The 26,992-nt window shown below is 41.5% G+C and overlaps 1 protein-coding gene across 5 annotated transcripts in view; it reads left to right on the forward strand.

Moving 5' to 3' along the window:
* TENM4 (teneurin transmembrane protein 4) overlaps positions 1-26,992 on the forward strand; it is a 590,588-nt gene that overhangs the window by 469,746 nt on the left and 93,850 nt on the right. For 3 of the 5 annotated variants that reach the window (XM_054270092.1, XM_054270093.1, XM_054270094.1), the window contains 3 exons: positions 5,154-5,180; positions 12,530-12,676; positions 26,320-26,536. In XM_054270092.1, coding sequence (XP_054126067.1) covers positions 5,154-5,180; positions 12,530-12,676; positions 26,320-26,536 — 391 coding nt within the window. The remainder of the gene's footprint in view (positions 1-5,153; positions 5,181-12,529; positions 12,677-26,319; positions 26,537-26,992) is intronic. The other 2 variants (XM_054270096.1, XM_054270097.1) reach the window with 1 other exon arrangement.

Raw genomic sequence — 26,992 nt, forward strand, 5'->3', positions numbered from 1 at the left:
AATTTCAGCATTAGGATAATGGTACAAACCATATCTGTGGCTCAATTCTACTTATCATTTATTTATGCTAATGTCAGCCTATCACATTATGGTCTCCACATGCATCCCCCTAATGAAAAATATCTTGCTTTTAAAACTTCCTCTGTCTCATTAGACATTGCATTCTGTTGTCTTGTTGATGTCCCTAGCAGCTTTCATATATTTTCCTGAGTAAAGGACTGAAAAACCCACATTTCTTAAATGCCTTTAAAATGAAAAGAGAGCAGTCGTGTGTTAATTGAAATCCTGTTTCCATAATATTATTTTACAGCCTTTTATTCAAGCAGTTTGATTTGGAAAGCAGCACAGATTCATGAGAGTAAAAAAAAAAAATTCAGCAAAAGGCCTCAAATCCAGGGGCAGTTTTATATGGAACTTATTTATGCAGGAAAAAAAAAAATCCTGATTCATCCCCTTAGTGCCATTTTATTTGTTCTGCTGTAAAACCAAAATGCCATTAGTTCAGTATATGATAATTCTCCACACAGCTGATATGCCTGGACTGTTTTCGAACAACAAGCTTTTATCTTTCATGGTAATTAAATTTATTTGTAGTATTCCTCACTCTAAGTATAAATGTTATCATGGGGAAGGCCAGCACTGCAATGCAGTCAGCATTGAGATTTTACTGGTGCACACTCTCATTTTATGTGCTGCTACCTTCCTGTTGCAGTCTGCCTTGGTTTAGGAATCATTCTTGGATACATAACATCCTGGAGCAACTCTGTTTCTTTTCACTTTCCCCTCTCCTCATCTCCTTGCATGGTGATTTAAAAACAAATTTGTACATAGTCTCCTGCCTCTGAAGCTGTAAACACTATTTCCTACAGAATATTTCACTGATAAATGTGTAGAATGCAAAGGAGATTTGGCAAAGTTGTGAATACCCAGGAAAACTGAATGGTTTTAGCAGGAGTAATAAGCTAGTTATGTTGGCACAAATGAAAGGACATTGGCTTGGAATTACATTAAGTACGTGGAAAGCATTCCCCTTGTCCTTGTGTAATCTTCCTGCATGGCAAATTGTTCTGTTGATGGTAATTCCGTAAATGTCTGTGTCATGGCCCGGTTTGCTTTAGCACTGACAAGCATAAACCCCCATTGCTGAAGTGATGCTTGACCAGTATTGCCGTGTGTGCAGGTAACACGGTAGAAATGGACTGTACCAGTAGGGGATACTTCTTCCATTTCCTGTCGAGCATGTGTGACAGCAAGACATCCTTTTGTTTTGTAGGTCATAGGAGGCTCTTCCTTATGGTGTTTAAGGTATTCTGATCCCAGTGGATTAATTTTGTTTGCTCCTACAAAGAGTTGTGCCACTAAATGTACTATCTTGAATTGCTCACATTCAGAGATTTCATTAGAGTAACCCCAGTTAATTCCCAACTAGGAAATTGATGCCGAAGCTTGCATTCATCATCCCAATTCAGCAGACTTAGTGCAGGGGAGTAGAGCAGAAAATTGATTATCTAACTGCAGGAATCCTGAAACCCAGCAGAAGGGTTCAGTCATTTTCTGGAAGGAACAAAACGCACTGTGACAACAGCATCAGTGCCAGACTCCCGTGATGGGTTCTCCAGCATGCAGCATGTTCCTAATTCATCTCTAGTTAGAGACATTGCAGGAATTCAAGTTTCTTTTGTTCTGGCCCAAACTACATCCAGGAAGCACGGTGGGTTTTAGGAGCATTGAGTTTAAAGATGACATAAACCCTCTTACTGTGAGCTCTGAAAGACCAAATTACAGCTCAGCTCTCTAGTAGGATGCTCTAAGGGTTTGCCTCACAGAAAGCAGCACAGAAAATTTCCTGGGTTTAAGAGTCATAGAATCACAAAATTGTTTGGACCTTTAAGATCATCTAGTTCCAACCCTGCTGACATGGATAGGGAACCTTTTGCTTGACCAGGTTGCTCCAAGCCCCATTCAATGTTGTCTTGAAAACTTCCAGGGATGAGGCATCCACAGTTTCTCTGGGCAACCTGTGCCAGTGCCTCACCACCCTTAAATATAAAAAACTTTCTTCCAAATACCCAATCTAAACCTGTCCTCCTTCAGCTAAAGGCTGTTCTCTCCTGTCCTATGATTATAAGCCCTTGTGAAAACTCCCTCTCCAGCTTGTATGATTCATACACGGGGCTTCCCTTCATGGTGGAGTTGGGATATTCACTATCCTTGAACAGCCTGAACACAAGACCAAAGCCATCTCTGGAAGTTCAGTTGCTGCAGCTAAATACTCCAGAGTCTCTGGAGACCTGAGGGACCAGCAGCTAGCTCTCCAAACACTCCACAGCCTACCTAGCAGGATTTCAAAGCACCTCAGTGCCTAATCCCCATTGATCTCTGAAAAAGCCACATGTTTAACTCCTTTCGGAAATCTGGTCCTGGCACGCACGGGTGATGGATGCAATAACAATGCCCAGACAGACAGGCAGACAGCCTGTCCCACGCCAGCTTCTGCTTATGGCGCCATCAGCCTGGGGTTTGTTTTACATAGCAAAACTCTGGTTTTTGAGAAATCTTCCCCTTTAAGTTTGCCTTTCATCAGTCTTCTTGCATAAATAATCACACATGTTCTGAATAGCTTAGGTTGTAATCAGTGCCTCGCCGTTTCTGCTGGAGCAGCTGGAATCCAGACAGGGCACATTACAGGTGAATCCTGGTCTCTTTTTCCGCAGCTTTATAACACATCACTTGTGCCCTTTGAATCCATAAAGTAACACAGTCCGTGCATGGCCCAGGACGAAAATAAGCCTCCCAGAGTCTGGGGAAGGTTCTTGCTATCTCGTAGATGTGGTGCTTAGGGACAGAGTTTAGTGGTTGCACTTGATGATCTTAGAGGTCTTTTCCAGCTCTATGATTCTATGATTCTACCCGCTGCCCAACAGTCAGTGCTCAAGTGCATCCACAGTAGAAGCTGAGCTGTGTTTTACCCTCTGATGACACTCACTTCCCTGCCTGGTTGAGATGGGTACCTTTGGGCAAGAGAAGACCATTGTTATAGCAGTCAATGAAAAATACGCACTTGCTGCTTTGTTCTGACATGATCTTGAACCAATCTGAAGGTAATCTGGCCTTAAATAGTTTGGCAGCATATTTGCCAGTAAATATTAAGCACAGATTAACTTCAAAGACAGTGTTTTCCTTGACCCTGTAGCATAAACTTCACATGCTGTCCCTGGTTCAGCAATCGATGTTTCCTTTCTCCTCTCCTTCACATTTGTGTGATCTCAGTTTAACTCCAGTGATTTCCCTGAGGCTCTGTCCACTTCACCTCATAGGAAAGATAAAGGGAAAAAGAATATTTGGGAAATGAAGAAGGAGAGCATAGTGGGAAACAAGTCCTTCTCAAGGACCTGCCTGCAGCATCTCTCACTTCTCTTCTGTTTTTTCCCTCCCGCTCTGCAAGCCAAGAGAAGTACTTGTTATCATTCCCATTGTGTTTCTGACAAAGCAAACCAAGTCAAGTCAGCTCAGGCTGTAAAACAAGGGGGCTTTCACACTGAAAAATGGCCACAGGAGCTCCTCCCTAGCAGTTCTAAAGTGGCTTCCAGGAAGCAGGGTGGTGACATGGAGCTGAGTGTGGTGGTGCCTTTCAGTGCAGAGGACTCCTTAGAAAAGTAGCTTTTCTTCTAAACTCCTGCATAATTTCTCAGCATGTCCCGCATGCGCCCAGGGTTTCCAAAGGAGTGTCTGTAGGGAATAAGATGATATTTTAGTGGCAGAAGTATAGCCTGTATGGGTTTAGAAAAGAAAGATTCCTGCTGCTCCTGTAGGAAGCCCCATTGTATTTCAAATTACAAGAAAACACTGATACATAACTGACACATGGTTGGCATTGACAACTACCTTCACTGCCATCAGCTGCAAAATGAGCTAAGAGGTTGGGCTGCTGGGGATGTCAAAATTCAGGACATACATACCTGGGCTTCAGCCACCATCCAAGCAGATGGTGATGCTGTGCTTCCTGCGTCACTCCCCCCACATCAACATGATTAATTCACCTCTTTGCCAAGCCTCATAACTGCCCCGCACTAGGTGAGCTCTCCCAGCCCTCTCCACTTGGTTCCTGTACAGATCCATTGCATTCACAGGATGGAAAAATAATTCCTGCAAGGGCCATGACCTCCCCGGAAGATAGTCTGCCTGAACGCGCCTGAAACAAAAACTTCTTCAAAAAGTACCAGGACACAGCTGAGGCTGAGATTGCAGGGACCAGGCAAGAGAACAAGGGAAATAATGTTTAAGTCGATATTGAAATAGAGAAATGCAAGACTCAGAGCCTCTCTTTTGTTATTAAAGACCAGCGGGTGTTAGGACAGAGAGTGCCGCCTGCTGGCATGAACCAGGGCTCTCTGAGGCAGGATGTCTTAGCCACCAGCCTTCTGCTCAACACCAGAAAATCAGTAAGAAGGTGGTTTTCCACATCAGTGTTCCATGGGAATTGGGTAAATGACTGCTCCCATGACGTCTATAACTTTTTCTTTAGCCCTCCTTAAAATTAATATATTAATACTTGCCTATCTCTTATATTTTCCAGGAGGTTAATTTAATATTTGTAAAGTAATTAGATCTAGGGCTAGAAAATGCTGCATAAATGCAGTATATTACCATTAAAAAGATCCAGGGAAAAGCCTGTACCAATCTGGTAAGGTCACGGAACTGTGCCTTTTTGTGTGGAAAAATATAAGACAATCGGGTAAGGTGGAGGACTTTCAAATGTCTCTGCTTTCCTGATGAAATGCAAAGCAGTCAGTAAAGTGGAGAGAGACTTGCAAATCATCAGAGCATTGCAATATCCTGATATACATATATACACATATACCTATATATATATATATAAACACATAAATATATATATATAGAACTTTCCTGTTTTTCTTCCTGATCTTAATGAGCAAAGATGACTGAATGCCTTAACACAGCTTTCTCAAGCCATTTGACTGAGGAGCGCTGTGCTCCACTCTTCTTCCTTTTTTCTCTCCTCATAATCAAGGTTTTTCTTTTCATATCACAGCGAACTCTCCTTTGCCTTTCTAGCACCTGCACAGTCTCGTAGTAAGCCGCAATGCACTTATTCAATCCTACCTTAAATGTCCTGTCTTTTATCTCCCAAGCTCACTATCTGGATAAGGTAGTGAAAGGTATGCTCTTCCTTCCTTTTTTTCCTATTGTCTTTGTGTTTCTTTTTAAAAAATGCACCGTGAACATGCTGTGTTGAGGTTGCATCTCTTCCTCATTGTCTCCAAAGTGGTCCCTAATGTCTGGAAGGGTGAACTTTCCAGTCATTTATGTAGGAAATACCTCTGTACGTGCTGTGACCCTGTGTTAACATCGTATCAGTGTTCCTACCCATTCCCTTGTCCCTGCCCTCCCCTCCAAATCATCTCTCATCCTCACCCTTCCCACTCAGGTGAGGCAAGTCAGGAGAAAACAAGTGTCTGTGAATACAGCAGGAAACCTGTACAGTGATGTGTTTTAATTAAATGTCTGTGGTCCATTTTGTAACACAGGTGAGTGCACTTTCTATGTGGAGTCTTCATGTTTTTGATCCACAACTGCCAACTCTTACATGGGAGCTTTAAGTAATTATATATTGAGGGCTTTTTTCATAATACAGAAATGTTATGATCCCAAAATCTTTGGTTGCATAAATCTGCAAAATCTGTGGAAATGCTGCATTAATGTACACTACAACAAAATCCAACCTTATGCTCCGGTTTGTAAGTGTAACACAAGTCTAGGACACAGGTCTTTCTTCAAAAAAGAAGAAAAGGAATTGAACTGTTCAAGAACAGTGATCACCTGCTGTTTTTTAAAAAAATCAGTTATTTGTTAATCAGAACAATGAGCTAAATTGCTTTAGGACTTTTTAATAGAAACAGACAGTTTAACAATGCACTTAGCTTTTGAAAAATATTGAAATAGCAGCATATGGTTAAATACAACAGTCTGACAATAAATATGATTGAGTTGGACTTTTATATTTTTCTACATGGCTGATTTGACACTAACAGCAACACAAGGTTTACACCATGCTAGCTTCATATGTTTGCTGGTTGAGCAAACCAAAAAATCAGGTTGAACAAATCAATTTTTTTCTGTAGTACTATCCTTCTTTTCAGGTTTTGAGCAATCAAAAATAGCAGCTGTGAGAGGCTGAGGCTGAAGAGCAGATATGCTCAAGTATTGACCCCATGAGCAGTTAAAATGAAGTCTTTGCCATATAGGGCTTGTGTGGTGTGACAAGAAACATGGTTGCCCTACTGACTTCACTTCTCTAGGAGAATTTACAATGCAGTGTTTTTCTTTTTTTAAAGGCAGATTCAGGAACAACTGGAAATAGGCAAAATGTTTGAATAGACAAATACCAGTGATGAGGAAATGTCCGTAGTTTAAATACTTCCGTCTTCAGTGTAATGCAGCAACTCGTAGCTGTCCTTGGACCTCTCTTTATGGATCAGTTGATTGTACAGTGGTAGTTAGTTTTCTCTCATTGCTTAGCACCAAAAAACTCCAGTGTTTGACTTTATTTAAATTGGGAGGGAAAAGTACATTCCCTTTCTTAGATCAGGGAAAAAGGGACATTTATTGTGCCCTTATGAAGTAAACATGGTGGCATCCTCAGAGGAAGATATGGGTCATCACTAGGGAGCTGATCAGAACCTGCTGTTAATGTTCCACATCTCAGTGTTTTGCATTTCAAAACCCCGGGACTCCTCCTTTTCATCTCAATGTGTATTGGAGAAGGCTGCATGAAAAAGTAGCAGATAAGCATTGAGGGCATAGAAGAGATGAAAAATCAACCTGCAGTGCCTGGCAAGGAACCTTCAGTACTGATTTGCCCATTCAGTGGCCCAATTTTTTTAACTAAGTCTTTTGTAGATGTCGTTTTTCCTCTAGGTAGCTTTTTGACTCACCTTTATGCCCAATAATAAAGCCACATTATATTTAATGAGTCTTTCAGTAGGTAACAGGTTAAGTAACATACTAAGAATAAAAGATCGTCCCTTGCTATGCATGGCTGCTTTTGGAAAGATTAGCAATAGCTGAAACATTAAAAGTACATGGTTTTCTACTTGGCTAACTGCATGGTGTGCATTTTTCAAAACTAAATTACTCATGCCCTTTTGGCTTTCTTAATTATTAACATCTTTCTGGTTGAAATCCCTTCCCAGTAATCCTGTTGTCAAAGGGTGAGCCTGATTTACTGCTGAATCTTTCCTACAGCTTTACAATAAACCAGTCAGTCAGAGAAGATGTAGAATTGTTCCTAAATGGGAGGGCAACTTTTAATAGCAAATATCAGCATAATTAAACGAAAAAGCTCCAATTAGACTCAAAGTAGAGTCTTCTAAACTAAGGCCTAATTAACACTGGTAGTGCTTAAAATGAGAAGAGGTGCCTATTATTTTAATAATAATTAAAAGAGATGCTGATTTTAGAGAGAGTGTCTCCATCCAGAATATTACTGAATCTGATGGTACATCAGCTTAATTAATTTCTATTACTGAATATCAGTTCTTAATCTTCAAAAATAATCATTAACCACATTAACACTGTAGTGATGCATATATAAACAGCTAGTTTGAATTTTAAAGTTGCTGAACAACATTAGAATTCAAGGGTGGCTGCAAGGGCTGCTCCTGAAGTGTGAGAGCAAGTAAGAACCCAAGGTCTGACTAAGGCCAGTTCTCTCATTTGCACAGTTACCAGTGTAGGAGCTCTGGTCAGTAACTTCTTAACCTTCCTATTAGAGGACACATCTGATTAAGGATTTCTGGATTCCAGTCACCACGGAATATCACAGTGGTAGTTTCAGAGTTGAGTTGGTTTTGGGACAAGCTTTCATAGTTTGCAGGGATCAGCTGATGCTTTGCTCCTCCCTTTTAGTCTTAGGGAAACTTCTGCAGGTCTCATAGCATTTGTTGTTCTCTCAAGCTTCAGGCATTTGCATCTTCACGTGTTGCATTCAGCCATGTCCTACTTGTTCCAGAGCTCAGCTGCTCTCTGGGACTTCATAAGAACCTCCATCAGGGCTCTCCTACTGACAGTGAAGGAAAGATAATAAACAACCTTTTCTTCTAAGTCTTATTTCAAGTGGCAGTGAGGTTTGCCTTGAAGAAAAATACCAGTAAATGTTGCTTATAGTTGGACTAATTAGAGAAGGCTTTAACTGTACAGATCATTAAGAGCAGATTATTTTACCAACAGTCTTAAAAATTGCAAGATGACTTCTGGTGACAGTCTCCTTTGACTCTGATGGTCTGTACTTCTCTGTTTCAAAATTAACCCACTTTTTATATTGCTTCCCTGGTCTGTTCTCTCACTTGCATGGCAGACTGAACATCTTTGTGAATGCCCTTCAGAATCTTTCATCAGCGCTTACATGTGCTTAAGTTTGAAACTCCCGTAAAGGGTTTCCTCCCCCTTTTCCAAAAAAGCCCTATTCACGTATTTAATTCTCTTAGTCACCCAAGTACAGTTAACACCACAAACAGGAATAATGGATCTTTGGTGACTTCTAGCCATGAGAAATCAGAGCTGCAGGATTATGGTGGTGTAAATCTCTGAGGATTAAGCCATCCTGCTGTGGTGACATTTAGAAGCAATTCGGAAACAAGATGATCTCTTTGCTTTATTCCCCAGCATGGGGGAAAGGAGAGGATAAAGTTTATTTTGTATCATCTTTTCATCAAGTGCTTTGAAGTGCACTGTTTGTGGAATGAGGAAGATTGTACCATCCTATCTGTGTAGTATAAGTGATGGTCAAGTCTCTGTGCACTGAACCACTTCAGAAATGGTAGTACTTATAGGTCCATTCTCCTGGATATATTGGCTTGTGCATCTCTGTTGTCTTCTAACTTTCTAAAAACCCAAGTCCTCTAACAGCTGCTGAATTTTTTTTTTCCTATTAATGGATTGCTTTCTTTATTCATCTTTAAAATGTCTGCTCTCCTACTAAAGCATGATACTAGAGTTTCAGTTTAATCCTCACAGCATTGAAATTTTAATGAACTATGTAATCTGGAAAATTTCTATGTTCCTATACCTGTGAAGAGCCATTTCTGTCATAAGGAAACAGTTCTTTTTGGTTCCTTGGAAGAGCTTTATCTACTAAGAACCAGAGATTACATTCTCCTTAGTGGGAAGGGACAAACTTACTTTCTAGACTTAAAAAGTGCCAAGACAGTGGAGTATAAAATTGCAGGAGGAGTTACCCTACTTTAGGTATCTACAGATGCTTATCTCTCATCAGGGCACCCTGGATTCCTGTAGTATTCAAGAAGAAGAATAGATATTCTTATGAGATACTTACTCTCATCTCTCCTCTCCTCTCCTGACCGATGCTTTTCCTCCGCTTGTCCTCTTTCTGAAATGCTTGGCTTACTTTCTCTGGGTGCAGATCAAGAAGATTTCAGAGTAAATCCTGAAAGTCCATTCAAGTACTCTCAAGCATGTTTCATATAGACAATGACTTGCACACAAAATTTACATAGGATTGAAAGGGGTCTCCTCAGTTAGAGTCTAGTCTTTTGCTGGCAAGGACACATTGTGTAAAACTTTATATAAATTTACCAAGCTCTATGGAAAAGTAACTGAAGAATCTTCTCCTTAACACTCCCACAGGGAGTCTGCTCCAGAACTTCATTCCTTTGATCCTTGCAAATGATTTTTTTCCTAATTTCCAGCCAGAATTTATTCATACTTGGTTTATGTCCATTTGTTCTTGTGCCAGCAATACTCTCTTTACCTTAAATAGCTTTTAAGAAGTTTTCCCTTCTCAATGTTTATGTGTTTCATTAACTTTTGGGAAAAAAAATCATAGTCTTTTCAGCCACTATTGTCCAAGGAGAGACAAATCAAGCTCTTCCCATTTCCTCAGATGCCAAAGGTGCTTCCTCCAATCTATAGCATCTGTTTTCTGCCACTCCAAATTCCCTTTTTCCTAGGCATGGGAGAGTAGAGCACATGCAGTTCTGTATGAGGTCTTTGTTTTATAGGTAGATTAGTTTTCCCTTACATTTCCCGGGCACTTCTCAATGAGCCAAGATCATAGTGTCTTCAACTTCATCCAACTCTTCCTGGTTCTCACTTCACTCCTGTCCAGGTCAACACTACAGCCCCTTTGTTCTGCCCAGTCTCTGCAACTGTAAGAGAGAAGAGAACTTTTTGGCAAAGGTTTTAGAGAGTCTGAGGAGTAAAAACAAGAGGTGTGCTCAGTGGTGATGCACCAGCCAAGCTCTAATGGAGCCACCCAGTATACACATAAAGCGAGATTTCTTCAGAGGCTTTTCATCTAGACAAACCAAAGCAATGGCACAGGTTGCCCAGGGAAGCTGTGGATATCCCAGCACTTGAAGAGCTGGATTGTATGGGACTTCAAGCTTCCTGGTCTAGTCGAAGGTGTTCCTGGCCATGGCAGGGAGATTGGAATTCCATGGCCATTTAGGCCCATTCCAACCCAAACTGTTCTGCGATTCTGTGATTTTTAGAGAGGGGAAAAACTCCTATCTCTACTGTCAGGGTGGTCTCATCCAAATTGTATATATCTACTCCAAAATGGGATTACCTACCTAGCCAAGTAATTTTAGGAGGTTAGTTATTACTCTTCTTCCTCTTTCATTCTCAAAATAGCTGGATGCTTTCAGCTTGTACTGAAAGTAAGTAAAGGGATCAAACATATAAATCAGCTGTAGCATGGAAAAAATCTGATGTAGTGGTTAAATGTTTAGCTCTGTTGTAATTAACTAAAGGGAGGATATTAAAATTAAGAATTTCAAGTAGCCTTGCTTATAAATAGCTCTTGTGTAGTATATAAATAGTAATATAGTGTGTTAATACCAAAATACACAACAGCATGCTGACACATACAAACACATTTGCTGCATCTCAGAATACACATTTAAAAGACTGAAATGCAACAAATTTGTTTGTAAAGGAGAAATATATTTAAGATCCTTCTAAAGGACTTTTCCTTACCACCTTTGTTCCTTTTTCCATTTGGCTTGTGTAAATCAGTCACTTGTTAAAAAACCAGTCCTAAAAAAATGTTTGTTTTTTTCTGTTCCCTGCGAAATGTTCTGTGAACTTAAAAATCTCGCTGTGAAACAGTTTTTTTTTGTTTGAAAGGCATTTCTAAGCCGCATTTCCCCAGTGCAGGACGCACTATGGCATGGGATACTCTAGATTGGGTCCCAGCTCTGCCTTGGGGAGACCCTCACACATCATATGGTCAAACAGGTGTGGAGACAATGCACACCTCTTCACTGTCCTTTAGCCCAGAATAGGTCTGTGTCATTCACACAGGTTCACAAACCTGTCTTGCAAAGCTGAGGACTTAAAAAAACTCAGACTATGTGGCAGGATAGCACTGCACACATATAAATAGAGAAAGCATTAAAACAGGGCTTAGGAAGACTGAATTGTTTCCCTGGTGTAATCAGTCCTGCTGAGTGACCTTCACAGTCACTTCAGTCCCTTGTACTTCAGTTTCCTAAGCTGTTAAGTGTCTCTTACATTTCTGACAGCTTGGTGGTAAAGATTTTTGAGCTCGGCAGGTAAAAAGCCCCCAGAGGGGTTTAAGCTAAGCAGCCTCCCTCACACCACTGCTTACTGTGGAAATTACTCTGCTGTTTCCTTGAAGGGGTGGGGGGGAAGTACAAAAATCTCAGCAGGAGGTCATCAGGTGAGAAAACCAAACCCTAGCAAGCAGACGGGGAGGTTGGAGTTTTTCCTCCCTAACTAAATTTCATCACCTATAAAATGCCTGCCTCTGTACAGTGACTCTCTCTAATCACTGGGGAGAAATGGATGTTTCCAGAGCATGCTTTAGCTCATCACCATGAGCATCAAACCCCCATGAGGAGACTTCTGCCCTGGGACAGTCTGTTTCTCTGCTGACTGCAGAGAGTTGAAGGTATCTCAGTTTTAAATTAATTTGAACCAGATGAGATGAATCTCTCCCAAAATTACTACAGGAAAGAAACTGGATGTCTTCAAAATATTTTCTACCTTTCCCTTTCCAGCTGGTTTTGAATGCTTACCAGTCTGAGATCTCAGTGTTATTGAAAGCCATCTGCTTTGTTCTGCTGGGTGTTGTGAACTTTAATCCCAAATGCAATTTAGGTAATCCCAAGTACTAGTCTCCACATACCAAATGTTTTGAGAGGCTTGGAGGGCAATGTGCTGCCTTGCCTTTGCAACCAATGAAGCAGGAATTTCTCAGTGCCCCCCTGAAACTCACCATTTCCTCAGTGCAGTGAGTGTGGTTGTGCTGTGAGGACCTCCTGGGAGAGCCAGAAGCAGCTGCCCATTGAGTAGTCACCACCATCCTGACACCAAAGCGGGTTCATTCCAGGTGGGAAGACACCAAGTGGGAGTGGAGAAATCAACTGAAGGCAAAGGGAAAGGGCTGTTCAATGAGGCCCTTTCCAGGGTGTGTTGCTTTGTGTTTTGAGTGTGTTTGAATGTGTGGCTGTTTGCCTTGCAGAGGGATGCCCTGGCTTGTGCAATGGCAATGGCAGATGCACTCTGGACATGAACGGCTGGCACTGCGTCTGCCAGCTGGGCTGGAGAGGAGCAGGCTGTGACACTTCCATGGAGACGGCATGCGGTGATGGGAAAGACAACGATGGAGGTAGGACACGAGCACATGTGATATGTCAGGCTTCACAGAGCCTATAAACCTCTCACAGTGAACAGTCATCTGGGCTTGATTCTGCAGGGCAGATTGTTTTTTGACAGCTGGTAGAGAGCAGACAGCAAAATCTGCCAGGCTGACTCAGCCAGAGTGGATTGGAGTTCAAATTAAATGGGTTTGGATCTGCAGTGCCAGGGCTGAAGAGGGACATTTGTTTGTCTTCAAATCAAGTCCATAGGGCAGAGAGCAGGCGGAGGCTGTGCACCTGTCCAGTCCCTCCACCCCAGCCAAGTGGCTCAGCAGTGACACGATGGGACCACCTCAGACAGTGAACATCCCTGACTGTTCAAACTTTGCCCTCACTGCCTGAGGCTTTCATCAAGGCTCTGCAGTTGGTCACTACTGACTTTGGATGGATATTTTTCATAAACTTAGAGACTTGGGTGACTGATCCCCATGCCCACAAGCCATCCAATCCCTTTCAAACCATGTTTTATTGATTACTGTTCCGTATGTAATGATGTCAGGCATGTGAATAATAGCTCTGTGTAATGCAAACTTAATATTCAGTTATCTCATTACAAAGGAAACTGTGGTGCAGTGTGAAGGTTTGAATTAGAGAGCAGGAGATGAGATATTAAATTTAAGGCATAAGGGAGACTGCATAATTTGTTTTGTTGTCACTCAGCAAAAGGCTTTGTAAACCAAAAGTCTGGGCCAGGACCCAGACTGTGAAGTGGAGACTGCGTTTTGCAAGCCTCTGTTTTATCATATTCACAAGAACAGTACAGTTAAAAAAAAATAGTAGCCAAGTCTGTGATTATCTGCTTCACAGCAACTGTGATTCTGATTGAATATTTAAAATACTTCTGCACATCTGGCATGGCAAATGGACCAAATTAGCTCTTTAGAAAAGATGGAAAAATTGGAGTACCATACAAAGAGTACACACTATAAAACAAAGATGGCTTTTTACCTCATATGGAACTGAATATCACTGACTTGTCTTTTCTATTTACAGCTGACACAGGGCAGCAATAAAGGTCATCACATCAGATGTGTAAAAGTATGGTAAATAGACCAAAGGTTAGTCCCAGTTTCCATGGAAAAAAATAACCAGCAAAAGCCGTGTGAAGTTTTTAGTAAGAGAGAGACAGAAGGAGTAATCCAGCCCAACATACCATGTAAATCACAACTGTATGATATCACAAAGAGCAGGAAAAGACCCTCAGCATCTCTTTGTATCTCCTGAATCAAGGGTTAACCTTTTTACCTGAGTTACCCTCACCTTGAAATGAGCTGCCTTGCAAGCCTGCAGGACAGCAGATGTACACAGGAGAGACAAAAGGCATTGACAGGTTTACAAGTTGGTGCACAGCAACTACTAACTGGCATTTGGTGAATCTGTGTGGAGCAATGGCATGCACAGCAAGAACAGAGCAACTGATAGGTTGTAACGTACTTGTGGCAGCTTGTTCATGTGTCAGAGCCCACAAATGGGTGATGACTTTACTCTTGGTACACTCAAAAAAAAGAAAATGTACATGGTGTGCATTACAGATTACAGATAATCAGTCATACACTGTGCCTTTGATTTGGCTGTGTTACTGCTAAGGGCTCTCTTCAATGAGCACTGTGCCTTCTCCACCTTTTGGAATTCTGTCACATACACTGGAGTGATGCATGCTCAGGGCTGAAGAAAGGTGGTTTATTTTGGTTCACTGGAAGGGATCCAGACATGGAATTTGCTTATGAATGTTGGCAATGGAGGTAGAAGTCCTTCCATGAAGCTTTAGAAGTCAAACAACTGACCTAGTCAAAATGGATATCAGGAGTGGTGAGAAAGAGGTTATTGGGGCTGCTCACAGTACCGGGCGTTCATTCTGCTTGAGCTCATACCTGGTTCCTACACTGTGGTGTCAAGTGTCTGCTAATCAAAATCTCTGCAGCCGGAAATTCCTCAGGATAATGAGAGCTGAAGTCAGAAACGTTTTCATCAGCTCCCAGCCTAATCATACCCTGAGGGAGACGGGTGCTAAATTACAGGGTGTGTTCGGCTCTTAAATTTGGAGGCTGTTTAGATAAACAATAACAAGCTGAGCAGGAGTCACTCAAAGAAACTTGGTGAAATGTAGTCTTTGTTAAGGCTAGTAAAAAGTTGTTTCTGAATGCAGTTCCCTCTCCACAAAGTGTCATTTATCAAAGCTAGCACTTAGGTTTCACACCCAGGTCCACTTTGTTTACACTTTTAAAAACCAAGCCCATCAACTTGAAAGAAGCTGTAGCGAGTAACTGAGAGCAGGTGATCATCCAGTATCAGTTCAGGAAAAACTGTGCAATGACAGAGCTGTAACAATCTGGGTAAAAGGCCAAGATTTTGTACATTTGACCTAAGAGGCCACCTGTATTGCAACAAGCAGGAGGTGTTTCTTTAAAACAAGATGAGAAAAGTGGTTCTTGACTCACTTCAGCAGAAAATAACCTCTAATTCATGGCTGCAAACACTCACTACCTAAGAGTAGGTGTGACAGGTAATACCTATATGTCTCACCCCACACTGAGTGTTCTGTCTTGTACTTGAAGAATAAGTTTGAAAGTTTAAAAAATCAAGGAAATTATCTTCTGTGACAAGTCCTAAAAGTGGAGTTAATGGCATTTGATAATACCTTGAGAAGAGGCTGGTATTCCATAGGCTAAATATGGGCTCTGTTGCATTGGTAGACTCCTCTGCTTGGAACATAGCGTACGGGAAAAACTGAAGGGAAGAGAGGATATTCTTAACTAATCTCATGAATATGCTGTTGAACAGCAAAGCTGTGTTACCTGTCCTTGTTCTGGAGAAATCATCTAACTGTTGAGAGCCAGAATTGTCCAGTTCTCTATTTCAATGAGTTTGCATGAAGAGAAGATCACACTGAGGTGAAATCATGAGAGGACTACAGATGTTAAATGAAATTGCTCGTTTGGTCTAAAAGTTCAACACAGTTCCTTTATTTGAGGGTCATTGTTGTTGTTTGGGGCTTCTCCAGAGTAGCCAAGTCTTCCAGGTAGGGTAAAGCTTGCTGGTTTTCCAGGAACTGGAACCGACCCATCCTTCATTTCCTGCTTTAAACAATTCCAGTTCCTGTGCAGCTGCTGAACTCTGTCAAACTTGAATCTACCTTACTTGTGGAAGGCAAGAGACAATATTTTTCTCATATGAAAAATATGTCTGAAATGACAGTGTTCACAATATTATCTAAACCTTCATGTTCATTAGCAGTTTCTGTTCAGTTGTCTGCTGTTCTCCACTGCCTCTTCCCAACTGAAATACTTCCAAAGGTGAGTGTTAGTGGTTAAGGGATTAGATAGGTAGATAGATGGCTAGGTAGATAGATACCCTTCCCAGTCAAATAAGGGTGGCTTGTCATAATATATATTGCACACCATTACATAAAAGTATAGAAACTTCATTTTTCTCAGCTGTCATCTGGTCAACAGTTTTCCTTTGGGACTGAGAAAAATAAACCATCCTGGTTTCCTTTTCTGCAAGAATTGTATTAGCGAAGCTCCTTCCCCTCAGTTTATGTCTCATTTAGCCTAGGACAAACAGAGAGTTCCAATGTACCCATGGCCCCATTTTGCCTTTGCAAGTTCAGTCTGTGCTCCACCAGATGCTTCCCAAAAGCTAGCAGGTAGAGCCGTTTGTATGCTTTCCTTGACTTGTCCTCCTGGACCAGAACAACTCAAAGTTGCCCTAATCTCCCAACCCTGGAGCGGTGAGCAGGTCACTTCAGGGACAGTGTAATTCGGGAATGGTTTCTCTGAGGCAAATCATTGCTGTTTGTTTAACTGTACCACAGCCCACTGGCAGCTCCACAGTGCCTTGCCCCATTCAAGGATCAGGTAGTGCTTGTGGTAAGGTGGAGACTTACATAATGCTTTGGATCAACAGATTTCAAATCTTTGGCAAGAGAAACTTTGGCACAGCACTCTGGCCTTCTTAACACCCATGTGTTCACCATCTGTCCACCACATGCCAAATAGTGTTAGAGAGCCAGCAGAAGTCTGCACTGATCTTTGCAGTGCGTAGGGGTTACACCTGAAGTTAGTCTCAGGGTTTTAACGGGAACAGTAAAGAATCCAGGAGAGCCCCAGAATGCAAACCTTTGTCTTTGCAAATGGTTAAGCTCGAGACAAAGTAGAGAGGTGCTTTCTGATACTTCCTTTCTTCTTTTTGCCCTCATGCCCTGGGCTTTAATAGATGAGAAGATTGTCTCCTGGGCATAGTGTGTGAGTTGTCTGCTTCCTCAAAACTATAAAAAATTACACAATAATGTGCTGGCTACATTTGTGGAGGGAAATATTGAGATCTGAATGCACCTGGGAAAACAGCTATCATAAATTATCATTTATCATCACAGATAGATCCAGTCAAAAAACAGGGTCATCTTGGAAGAAGCACAAAGCACTGCTAAAAGGATTAGAAAGTCTGCTGTACTTAAAAGATCAGGTAGCTGGTATAATTTGTTAGAAATCACCCAGCTTCTCTTCCTGTGTTTCATGGTGATTGTTAATTGACTCGTCCTCAGATAAAGTGACCAGTTCACATTTTCAGGTTTCAGCTCTTTGCTGATTTTGTGTTGGATGGTAACACATGGGTGTCTCTTGTGGCTGGTTGTTGGCAGGAGGGCAGTGTTAACCCAGGGCATTCCGGCATCCTGGAGCATGTGTTGATCATGCCATTGGAGAGGATTATGTGTTGTGAACTGGGGGGTCTAGCAGTGTCTTGTCTTGACACCTTGGGAGAGATCCTTGTACTTTGAAGGAGTCCTTAATGAAATGCCTTTGATTAATAGATTCAGAAAGAAGCTATGAAAATGCTCTCTGTGTTGAAGGAAACCTACCATTGTCTGCTGAAATGAGAGAGCTAAGTTATGGGAAGGAGGCACTGCTGGTACACAAAATGTAACAGAAGGTGACATGAACCAGCTTCAGAAAAAAACAGATTGGACACTAATATCACATAGCATTTCTGCACTTCAAAAGATGCTTAAACAGAGTTTGAGCACCAGTGTTTAAAGCAGAAATTCAGGAAAGCTCTACCAGACCTACTTTAGCATCTAAGGGAAACTGTTGCAACTTCTGTGAGACAGAAAGACCCCTTAGAATCCTAAGGTTTTTACTGACTATGCTTAACATTGCATAGACTGCATGGCCACTTTCCTCTTGACCAGGATTTGAGAAACATGCCAATATCTGAGTTATCTGAGACCACTTTCCAAGCTGTTTTCAAATTATTGCTTAAATTGGCTTGAATTCAGTCAGAATATGTTAGGGTGAACTTTTCAACAGTAGCTTAACACTTTCAGCACTTGCCAGGAAAGTGAGAGACCTTGGTGACAAGGATCTCTCAGCTGCTGAGGGTGTGAAACCACTGTTCCCACCAAAAACATTTATAAGTTCTGAGTTACTTTTGCTCAGAGGAATCACTTTTAAGATGTGCTTTGGCTCCTGAAGGAGGCAGTTTCAGGTACACTATTGCATGACAGTCGATCAAGTTAACCAACTTGTACTTACTGCCCTGTCCAAATGCTAGTCACAGAATCATAGAATATCAAATCCCAGCTCCTGGGCTCTGCACAGAACAAACTCAGCTCTGTCAGGTTTAGTGCTGTGACCACTTCCCTGGGGAGCCTGTTCCAGTACCCAGCTACCCTCTGGGTGAAGAACCCTTTCCTAATAGGCATCCTAAACTTTCCCTGACACACCTTCATGCCATTGTCACTGGTCACCTGGTCCTGTCACTGGTCACCACAGAGAGGATATCAGTGCCTGCCCCTCCTCTTCCCTTTGAGAGGAAACTTCAAACCATGATGAGGTCTTGCCTCAGTCCCCTCCAGGCTGAACAAGCCAAGTGACCTCAGCCACATCTCATACAGCTTCCCATCCAGAGCCTTCACATTCCTCACAGCCCACCTTTGTACACTTAATGGCTTAATACCTTTCTTATATTGCGGTGCCCAAAGCTGCCCACAGGCCTTGAGGTGAGGCCGTCCCAGTGCAGAGCAGAACAGGACAATCCCCTCCCTCACCCAGCTGATGATGCTGTGGCTGATGCACCCCAGGACACAGTCTCCCCTAAGCTAGAAAAGGCCCTCACACGCCTTGCTCAGATTCATGCAATTCCTTCAAATCCTAGGTTGCTTGGTTTATATGCTGCTTTGCTGGCTGTTAAAAATCTGCTTGGAGAAAGGAAGAAGCCCATGAAACCAGCTGCATCAACTGTATTCTCCAGATCAGTGATGAGCTGCGGGATGCTGTCAACTTGTAGATTCTAAACACATTATTGCAGCTCTGGTTTATGCCAGACAGTGGTGATTATCATGTGTTTTCTGTCATTTCCTCCTTCCACTTCCTTTCTGTTTCTATTCAGATGTTTTTGTAAAGAATGTAGCTCTGGATTAGGATGAACATTTTGCAGAGTGTTTCTGTAGTGACTACCCCCACAGAGGTTCTGCACAAGAGCCCAAGGAGTCCTGTAATTCAAACACTTGACTGCTATTACCTATGACTGTGTTAGTTCAAATTTGCAAACAAGTGCTGAACAGTTAGAGAAAGATATGAGGGCAATTCCTTTCCCAGGCAGCCAGCAATCTAATTTAGCCCAGATACAAGCAGTGAGAAGCTTATTCAGGTGAAATCAAAACAGAGCAGGTGGGATAGAAGGAGCAAAGAGAATATGAATAGCTAACGTGGACACAGGGAGCTAACAGTCATATTGCCATTGTTCCTTACAGTTGTGTTTTGTTTTCCTTTGTCTCCTTAAAGGGGAACCAAAAGCTGCAACTCTTGTTGAATAAGTAAAATTTATCTTTGCAAAGCACTGGAGTAAAATCCATTTATTCCCCAAATCCAATTCAAGTAAATGGAGTGTCAGTCCTCAGCTCAGGAATTGGATCAGAACATCATTATTTGTGTAAAACCTTTATCAGCACAAACATCCACATGAACAATAACTTGTTTGTGCAAGTACTGAGCCATTCCTTTAGAGCCTTCCTTTAAACCAGTTTAGATTAGAACTGAAAGAGTAAAACCTGATTTGCTCAAGGGTAAGACTAAGACACTCGTTATCTTTACCTTTGAGCATTTACATTTAAAACCCTTCCCACCCAAACTCTCCCAATAATTCATCCAAAGGCATCACAGGACAAGACAGTGTCCCCACAAAAAGTGATAATGTTGCCTGATGAATGGCACAGAAAAGGAACTGAAAGATAAGAACTGGATGAGGTAAAAGACACGATTATTTGTATAATCAGTGCATTTTATTCTTTTGTTGCCAGTGGAAATTCTCCCATGGGAGACAATGCGGTTTTATTGTTGTTTTTATTTGCTAGTTTTGCTTTGCCTAATACAGTTTCTCATAGAGGCTCATCCCATTGCAGTCAATGACAAAAAGTGTCATGGTCTTTAGCAGGAGCAGTCCTTGAGTTTGTCATGTGTGCTGTCCCAGATTCACCCTAATCAGGCTCCTTAAGCTCACCTCCCTCTGCCTGCCTGTCTGCCTGGGGCTCCCAGAGTGCGTCACAGTTCACAGAATGCTCTCTGTGTACAAACAGGTCCATCCCTACCCATGGCCTGCCTGTTCCAGCCTGACACTCCACATGCAGCACCTGTCAGTCTGCTTAAACAGATAATAACACCTCTGGCTGCAGGTTATTTGCATTCTGTTGGTGATGTTATCATGAATGATTTTTGTTGCAGCATCCATAACTCTGTAGAAATGCTCAATTATTCAGTCTCAGCCAGTTAAGACACTGCCCATTAAATCAGCCACCACAATTGTAGGGCCATGAAAAGTCACAGCTAATTTGAAATTTTATTAGCTCTCAAGATCAGCTCTTAGCTGATCTTGTTTACTGCAGAAGCAGTGTCTCAAAATCAGGCCTTTGCTTCTGTACAAAGCTCTAATCCTTGACACCTTTTGGGTGCTGCATGGCAGTGAGTGAGGAACTTGGAAGCTGACTGCACGGGACACGAAGGAGAAATGAGACTGCTGTGGGATTTGTGAGCACTTTGCAGCCAGCAAGTGCAGCAGCTACTCAAGGAGAGCAGGGACAGCAAGTAGCTCCATTACTGCTGAAGAGTAATTATTTTGCAGGAATTTTAAAATATCTGGTTGGTTTGGGTGGATTTTTTTTTTGCATTCATCATACAGACAAACGTCATAAAGGACATGGTTTTCAGAAAGTGATGGATCATGAGCAGTGTTTGAAAGCCAAGTAATTTTAGCTCCCCTTAAATTTGGTATCCAGGTGACTATTTGTGGAAGGCGATGATGATAAGGAGTATCTTGTGAAATTCTTTAGTGAGGTCAGCATTTCCATCTGTTATTATTTAGTGTTGCTGTCTTGATAGTCAAAGTGAGTGTTTAAAGTCAGTTAAAATCAGTTGTTCTCCAGCTGGCATTATGCAAATGTTACACTCATTAGGCTGAGGTCCTGCTCCAAGAAGACACAGATACCTTTGGTGTTCAGCCCATTCCATGAAACAATGCTCCCATGGAGAAAAAGCTGAGCATACATTGCAGATACAAAACTTTAACGAGAATTGTGGTTATTTCATTGGCTTGTGCTGACACTTCAGAGCCCTTTGAGACTGGAACAGATGTTTTGTGAACAGAAAATAAAAAGACAGTCTCTACTCCCAGGGAGTTTACAGTCTAAAGTAGTAGTTTGAAGAGCTCACTAATGGGATTGGTGGATTTGCAGTCTTTAAGGGAGTCAGAGCTTCATTCTAAAAAAAAATTGCAACTCCACCCACAAGATACGAGCTAGATAAGTCATCCCAAAATAAAACTCACTGTATAGTGATATAAAGAGTGAAGATTACCTGATAAAAATGGTCTTGGTCCCCTAAAATACATTGTTGGCTGAATAAATTGGAGCTGCTTTATCCTCAATGGCAGAAAAGAAAGGGTTTCTGCTGAGCCCAATTCATTTTCTTTCATGTCCCTCTCTGAAGGGAATGAGCCAGGGCTCACAAGATGACCTGAAAAGGTGCCATCCACTCTGCTTTATTCTCTGATTACTTGAATCTTAGTGAAAGATGCAAACCACTGAACACATTATTTACCAGATGTGACAATGTCTTGCCAGTGGCTCCCTTTTCACAACAACAGTGGTTTGATTCACCCCATGGTAACTCTGAGATTGCAAAAAGGTATTTATTTCAGGCTTCATGCAAAGGAAGTGAGACAAAAGAGTTTGGGTTTGGTTTCAGCAGGACTGTCAAAGGATATATATGTGTATATAGAATGCATAAACAGTCTCAAAGGTGTAAAAATTCCTGTTGCTTGGAAATCAGAAGGAACACAGGAGATGTCTTAAAATCTGGCTTAGTGACACATCTCTGAATTAATTTGTTAATTAGAAGGCATCCATGATTGAAGATGTTTCTGTAGGGATCCCTTGGAATTGGTTGTTGTATCCAGCCCTACTCAGCATTTTCATTATTGTCTTAGAATGTAGTTTACTTCTCTCCTGGTAAAATTTTTAGGTCACCTAAAGCTCAGTATGGTGGTAAATAATGTACCCAGATCATTTTGACACAGAGTGATCTGACTCACATCACTGCAAGGTCACAAGCAAAATATATCATAATGCAGCAAAATGCAAAACAGCCCTGGGAACAAATAAAGGATGTTATACTGGAGAGTTGAGAGATTCTTGAGAAGCAATGACTCAGAACAAGATTTTGAGGTCACTGGAGGTAATTGTCTCAACATGAGTTCTCAGTGCAAGGCTTTTGCACCTTCACCTTTGTGAACCTTAGGAGTATAGAAGCCCAAAAATTCTTTGGGGAAGAGGAAGTGGTCTCTTTTCTGCACCCAATATTGCTGACACATTGCTGTGTCCAGTGTTGGTGTCCACACATAAAAGATGTGAAATTACTGGAAAGAGATCAAAGGATGTCATACACCAAAACATCCGGTGGATGGGAAACAAACCTTAAACTGGAAATTTTGTTCTTCCTTAGCTGTTCAGAGAAAAGATTTGAAATGGATTGTTGTTCTGTGTGGAGGTACTTGCACATGGAAAAGACATCAGAGCAGCAGGGCAGAAGGAACTATGGTAACTTTATGGACAAAGGTCAGACAAGACCAGTTGTGGGATACTGGAGTTAGACAAATCCAACCTTGAAATATGACACAGTTCCCTAGCAGTAATTAAGCATTTCAGAAGTTTATTGAAGGAAGTGGTTGACTCACTGTAATCAGCTCTCTTTGGTATATGAGATATTTTTCTAAAACACATGCTTTAATCCAGTTCTGGGTGGGAAAAAAATCACAGCCTATGGGTATAAGAGGTCAGACAAGCTGATCATAGTAGCCTTAAAACATATGAATTGCAGTAATCCCCTTATGCAAGACTTTAAACTTCTCGCAGAGATAATTCAGCAACACATTTGTTCTCTGCTCTGAAGTGCCATGGTCATATTACAGTTATACTTAATTAAGGAAGCTGTCGCTTTTTAAAACCAAGGGCTCTATAAAGGCGTCCATAACTAAGAACTTACTTGCAGCCTACCTGTGCTCTGGGAGCTACTGGAGTTAGGAATCTACATGCAGGGGATGGGTCTCTGTGGCTTTGCTGCTGCTAAACTTGGGGTGCAGACGGCATTGACCCCATGTTCACCTTCCTCTGTTACCTGTCTGAAAAATTTGCAGTGATCTCTAATGAAAATTCACCTTTATGCTTTATGGATTTCAAAGGTGTTTTGAATTACAACTTCATATTGTTTTGTTGAATTGGACGGTTAATGCCAGAGTCATGGGTCAGGTGCTTCTCGCAAATGTCGCTTTATCCTCACTCTTCTGATGGATCCAGTGAGAGATCTCAGGGCATGAAAAGTCATAGCTGTGTACACTGTCGTTGTATCTGCTGACAAGTCACTGTAGGGTACCACTTGGATAACTTTTGGACCATACGATAAAAAACCCCAAGGAAACAGTAAGCACATGGAGACATCACTACTTATGATCTTGTAGATTAACTCATGCTGTTCTGCATGACCCAGACAAAAATAACCATTACATTTTCCTAAGCTAAAGAAATGCTTTGTCCTGCAACTGCTTTTAGTATTAGAGGGAGTTGAGTAGCTAAATGCCATTTCAGCCCTCAAGTGCCTTCATGAATTTACGACATCAGTGACAAACCTTTCTGGTGTAGTTTTCCTCAGTTTATTCCATTTAGGTCCAAAACACATTAGTTGAAAGTCTTATCTGCAGATGAGTCCTCATCATTCTCACCTGTTCAAAACATTGTCCTCTGCATCTATTCTTCAAACATTTATCTACAGTTTCCTGCAAAGATAACATTTTCTTGCTGTCTTGCAACTTCGGGCCTCAAAACACATTTCTGATGCCTAGAAAAAAGACAGGTTAATGAAGAGGTATGGTACTGCTGGTTTGCCATCCTTTCAGCCAAGTGTCTGTAGCCTTAGAAAACATTATTAATGGGTGGGAGAAAATGACATTTTATCTTGCTTGAAACTGTAGTCATTATAGTAACAAGGCTGGTTTGTTGTTTGTTTTTCTTTTTTTTTTTAGTAGGTAGTTGTGACTAAGCCTGTTGCATCTAAGCCAGTCTGTGTTCTGTGAATGGTCTCTCAAACTCCATCTGAGATTTGACCTTCCAGAATCCTACTGATCTAATCATCTGCAGCAAGCAATTTTTTTAATGGGCAAAGAAATTCTAATTAGTTCTTTTTCATTATCACTAGTCATCAAGAGAAAAGGCCAATGGATAGGTTTAGTGTCCAAGATGAACATTTTTTGTGGCAATTTTGTGAGGAGTTATAAAGATGTAGAGATGTTAGGACAGACAGAGTTATGGGTAACAGATGGGATTTTTCAAAGCACTGTTGCTGGCTTAATAGTGCTCCCATTATCATTAATGGCAAGTGCAGAGCGCTTGTAGAAATGACCCAGTGTCTCTGTGTGTCTGTGTTTGTGTGTGTGTCTACGTGTGCACAGAGCAGGCTCTCATTGTCTTTGACCTACTTGGAAGCTCTGGGAGCCCCTACCAGGCTTGTTCAGCTTTCTGTGTGTGAGTAACCACATGAAAGATGATGTCAGTGATTCAGTGATGTTTTAAACACTAAACTATTCCAAGATTGCAACAGGTATAACTCAACAGAATCCAAGTCTATGATCTGTGAGCCATCTTAAGTACTAGAACAATGAAAGATGAGATTTCATCCTATTTATATTGCAGTAAATACAAAGTAATACCAATAACATTAGTGAAACGACTTCTAATTCATACTGGTAAAAATGGGACAAAATGGAAGCTCACAAATCGTAATAATAACAAAATGTCTTGTTTTAATTTACTGTTTCTTTGAGGTAAAAAAATCCATTATCCTGAAAACTAAAGCTTTCATCCCACTTCAGGAGGGCTCTGCCTCTCAGGACAGTGTTGCTCTCCAGGCACCTTCATTTCTAGCCTCTCTGCTGGAGTTGTTAGTAGGATGCTTGCTGTAAAGGTGGTGTCTGTGACATATGGAGCTCTCAGCAGCTGCACAGAGACCAACCACTCATTTCACATAGGTCTGGGAACAGCCATCACATGGTAGTAATTTTCATTCCCTGTCAAACTGTCTTGCTTGAACTGATGAGTTGGAAGTTAAGGGCTCCATATCCCATTACCCCAGAACAAAAACATCCAGTTCCCTTATCTGATTTAAAGATCTGTCTCTACTACATGCTAACAACTTTTATTGCTAAATGTGACGCTTCATCAAACCTCTTTTGAGCTTTTTTTGGCATTTCTTTTCCTGTCACTGCTTTTTACTGTGCTGTTTGCAATGAGCAGTGGCATCTCCAGATGAATGGGGCATGTTGCTATGGCGGTGGGAGGGGGAGTGCTACTGTCTGCATTTCATGGCTCGACAGGTATGCAAACCCTTATTTTACTGGAGTACACTCAGCAAACCTTTTCATGTGTGTCCACTGCTGTTATTGTTGTTACTATTAATTTAATGGTGCTGAAAGTGCAAGTTTTATATCCTGAGAGTTTGAGGTCATCTGTTACTCTGTGTTGGTGTCAAATCAATGTGACCAAGGTCAACAGAGATCAAACCTTCCCAGCAAAATATCCTTTCCTTTCTACTCTATTTTACTAACTTACATGTATAGATCTCTCTGCAACCATGGTAGATACCATGGCTTTATTCACTATTTAGTCCTGCTGAAAGCAAACCTGGTAGCTTTGGTGTGATGCAATTATTAGAAGAGGGTTACAGAAGTTGTGTATTTTGGCAAAAAACCCCACAACAATCTTTGGGGGCTCTGGAGTTTGTTATCAAAGTGACTGAGTTGTGGAATGGCACATCCTAGGATTAATCTAAAATATGCTTTTTTGAGAGCTCAGTCTCATATATGAGTTTTCAGGTATTACTTACTACTGCATATTTATGTTATGTATTCATGTGTATTTTGAGTTTCTTATTGTGACTTTAAGAGAACATGCCTTACTCAATGTTAATGAAAATCCCTATTTCTCTGTTGTCTGCATTGGAAGGAGTTCTTACAACCTGAAGTCTGCAGCACTCCATGTTTCCATTGCTCTAAAATGTTCCTTACCCTTCTGTAGATGGCCTGGTGGATTGCATGGACCCAGACTGCTGCTTGCAGCCGCTGTGCCACGTTAATGCTCTGTGCCTGGGCTCCCCGGACCCCCTGGATATCATCCAGGAGACACAAGCCCCCGTCTCCCAGCAGAGCTTGCATTCCTTCTATGATCGAATCAAGTTCCTGATTGGCAAGGACAGCACTCACGTCATCCCAGGGGACAATCCTTTTGAAGGCGGGTAAGTGAATTTTGGAGTTGATTCAGTAAGTGGTGAAGCATAAGCCACTTGGCCATTTTAAGACATGGAAGGGCAGCAAGACACAGAATAATGAAAATTTTTTAATGAAGTAGATACTTTAAGACTTTTGTGGCTGATGTAGTTCTGCTGACTGTGTCTTCGGCTACAATTTCGTGCCAGCCAGTATGGCAAGATGCTTCTCTTCCAACATATATGAGCAGTTCCATGTTTGCTCACTTTCCTTATTTCAGGGAGTGAAAGGCATCCATTCAGCTTTTCTAGATGAAGTGATTGACATTGTGCACAAGTATCTCCTAAAGAGCAGTGACAGATCTTCCTTTGACAGAGACAAAAGAGAAGGAAACTAAAATTTTGTGATCTGTAGTGTGAATATTAGAGACTTCAGAAGAACTGAGGAAAATCATACCATCTAGAGATGGCTGTTAGAGTGATTTG

The sequence above is a fragment of the Melozone crissalis genome, unplaced genomic scaffold (assembly GCF_028551555.1).
Source record: "Melozone crissalis strain CALT ecotype California unplaced genomic scaffold, PUWL_Pcris_2 ptg000008l_1, whole genome shotgun sequence".
Taxonomy (NCBI): domain Eukaryota; kingdom Metazoa; phylum Chordata; class Aves; order Passeriformes; family Passerellidae; genus Melozone; species Melozone crissalis.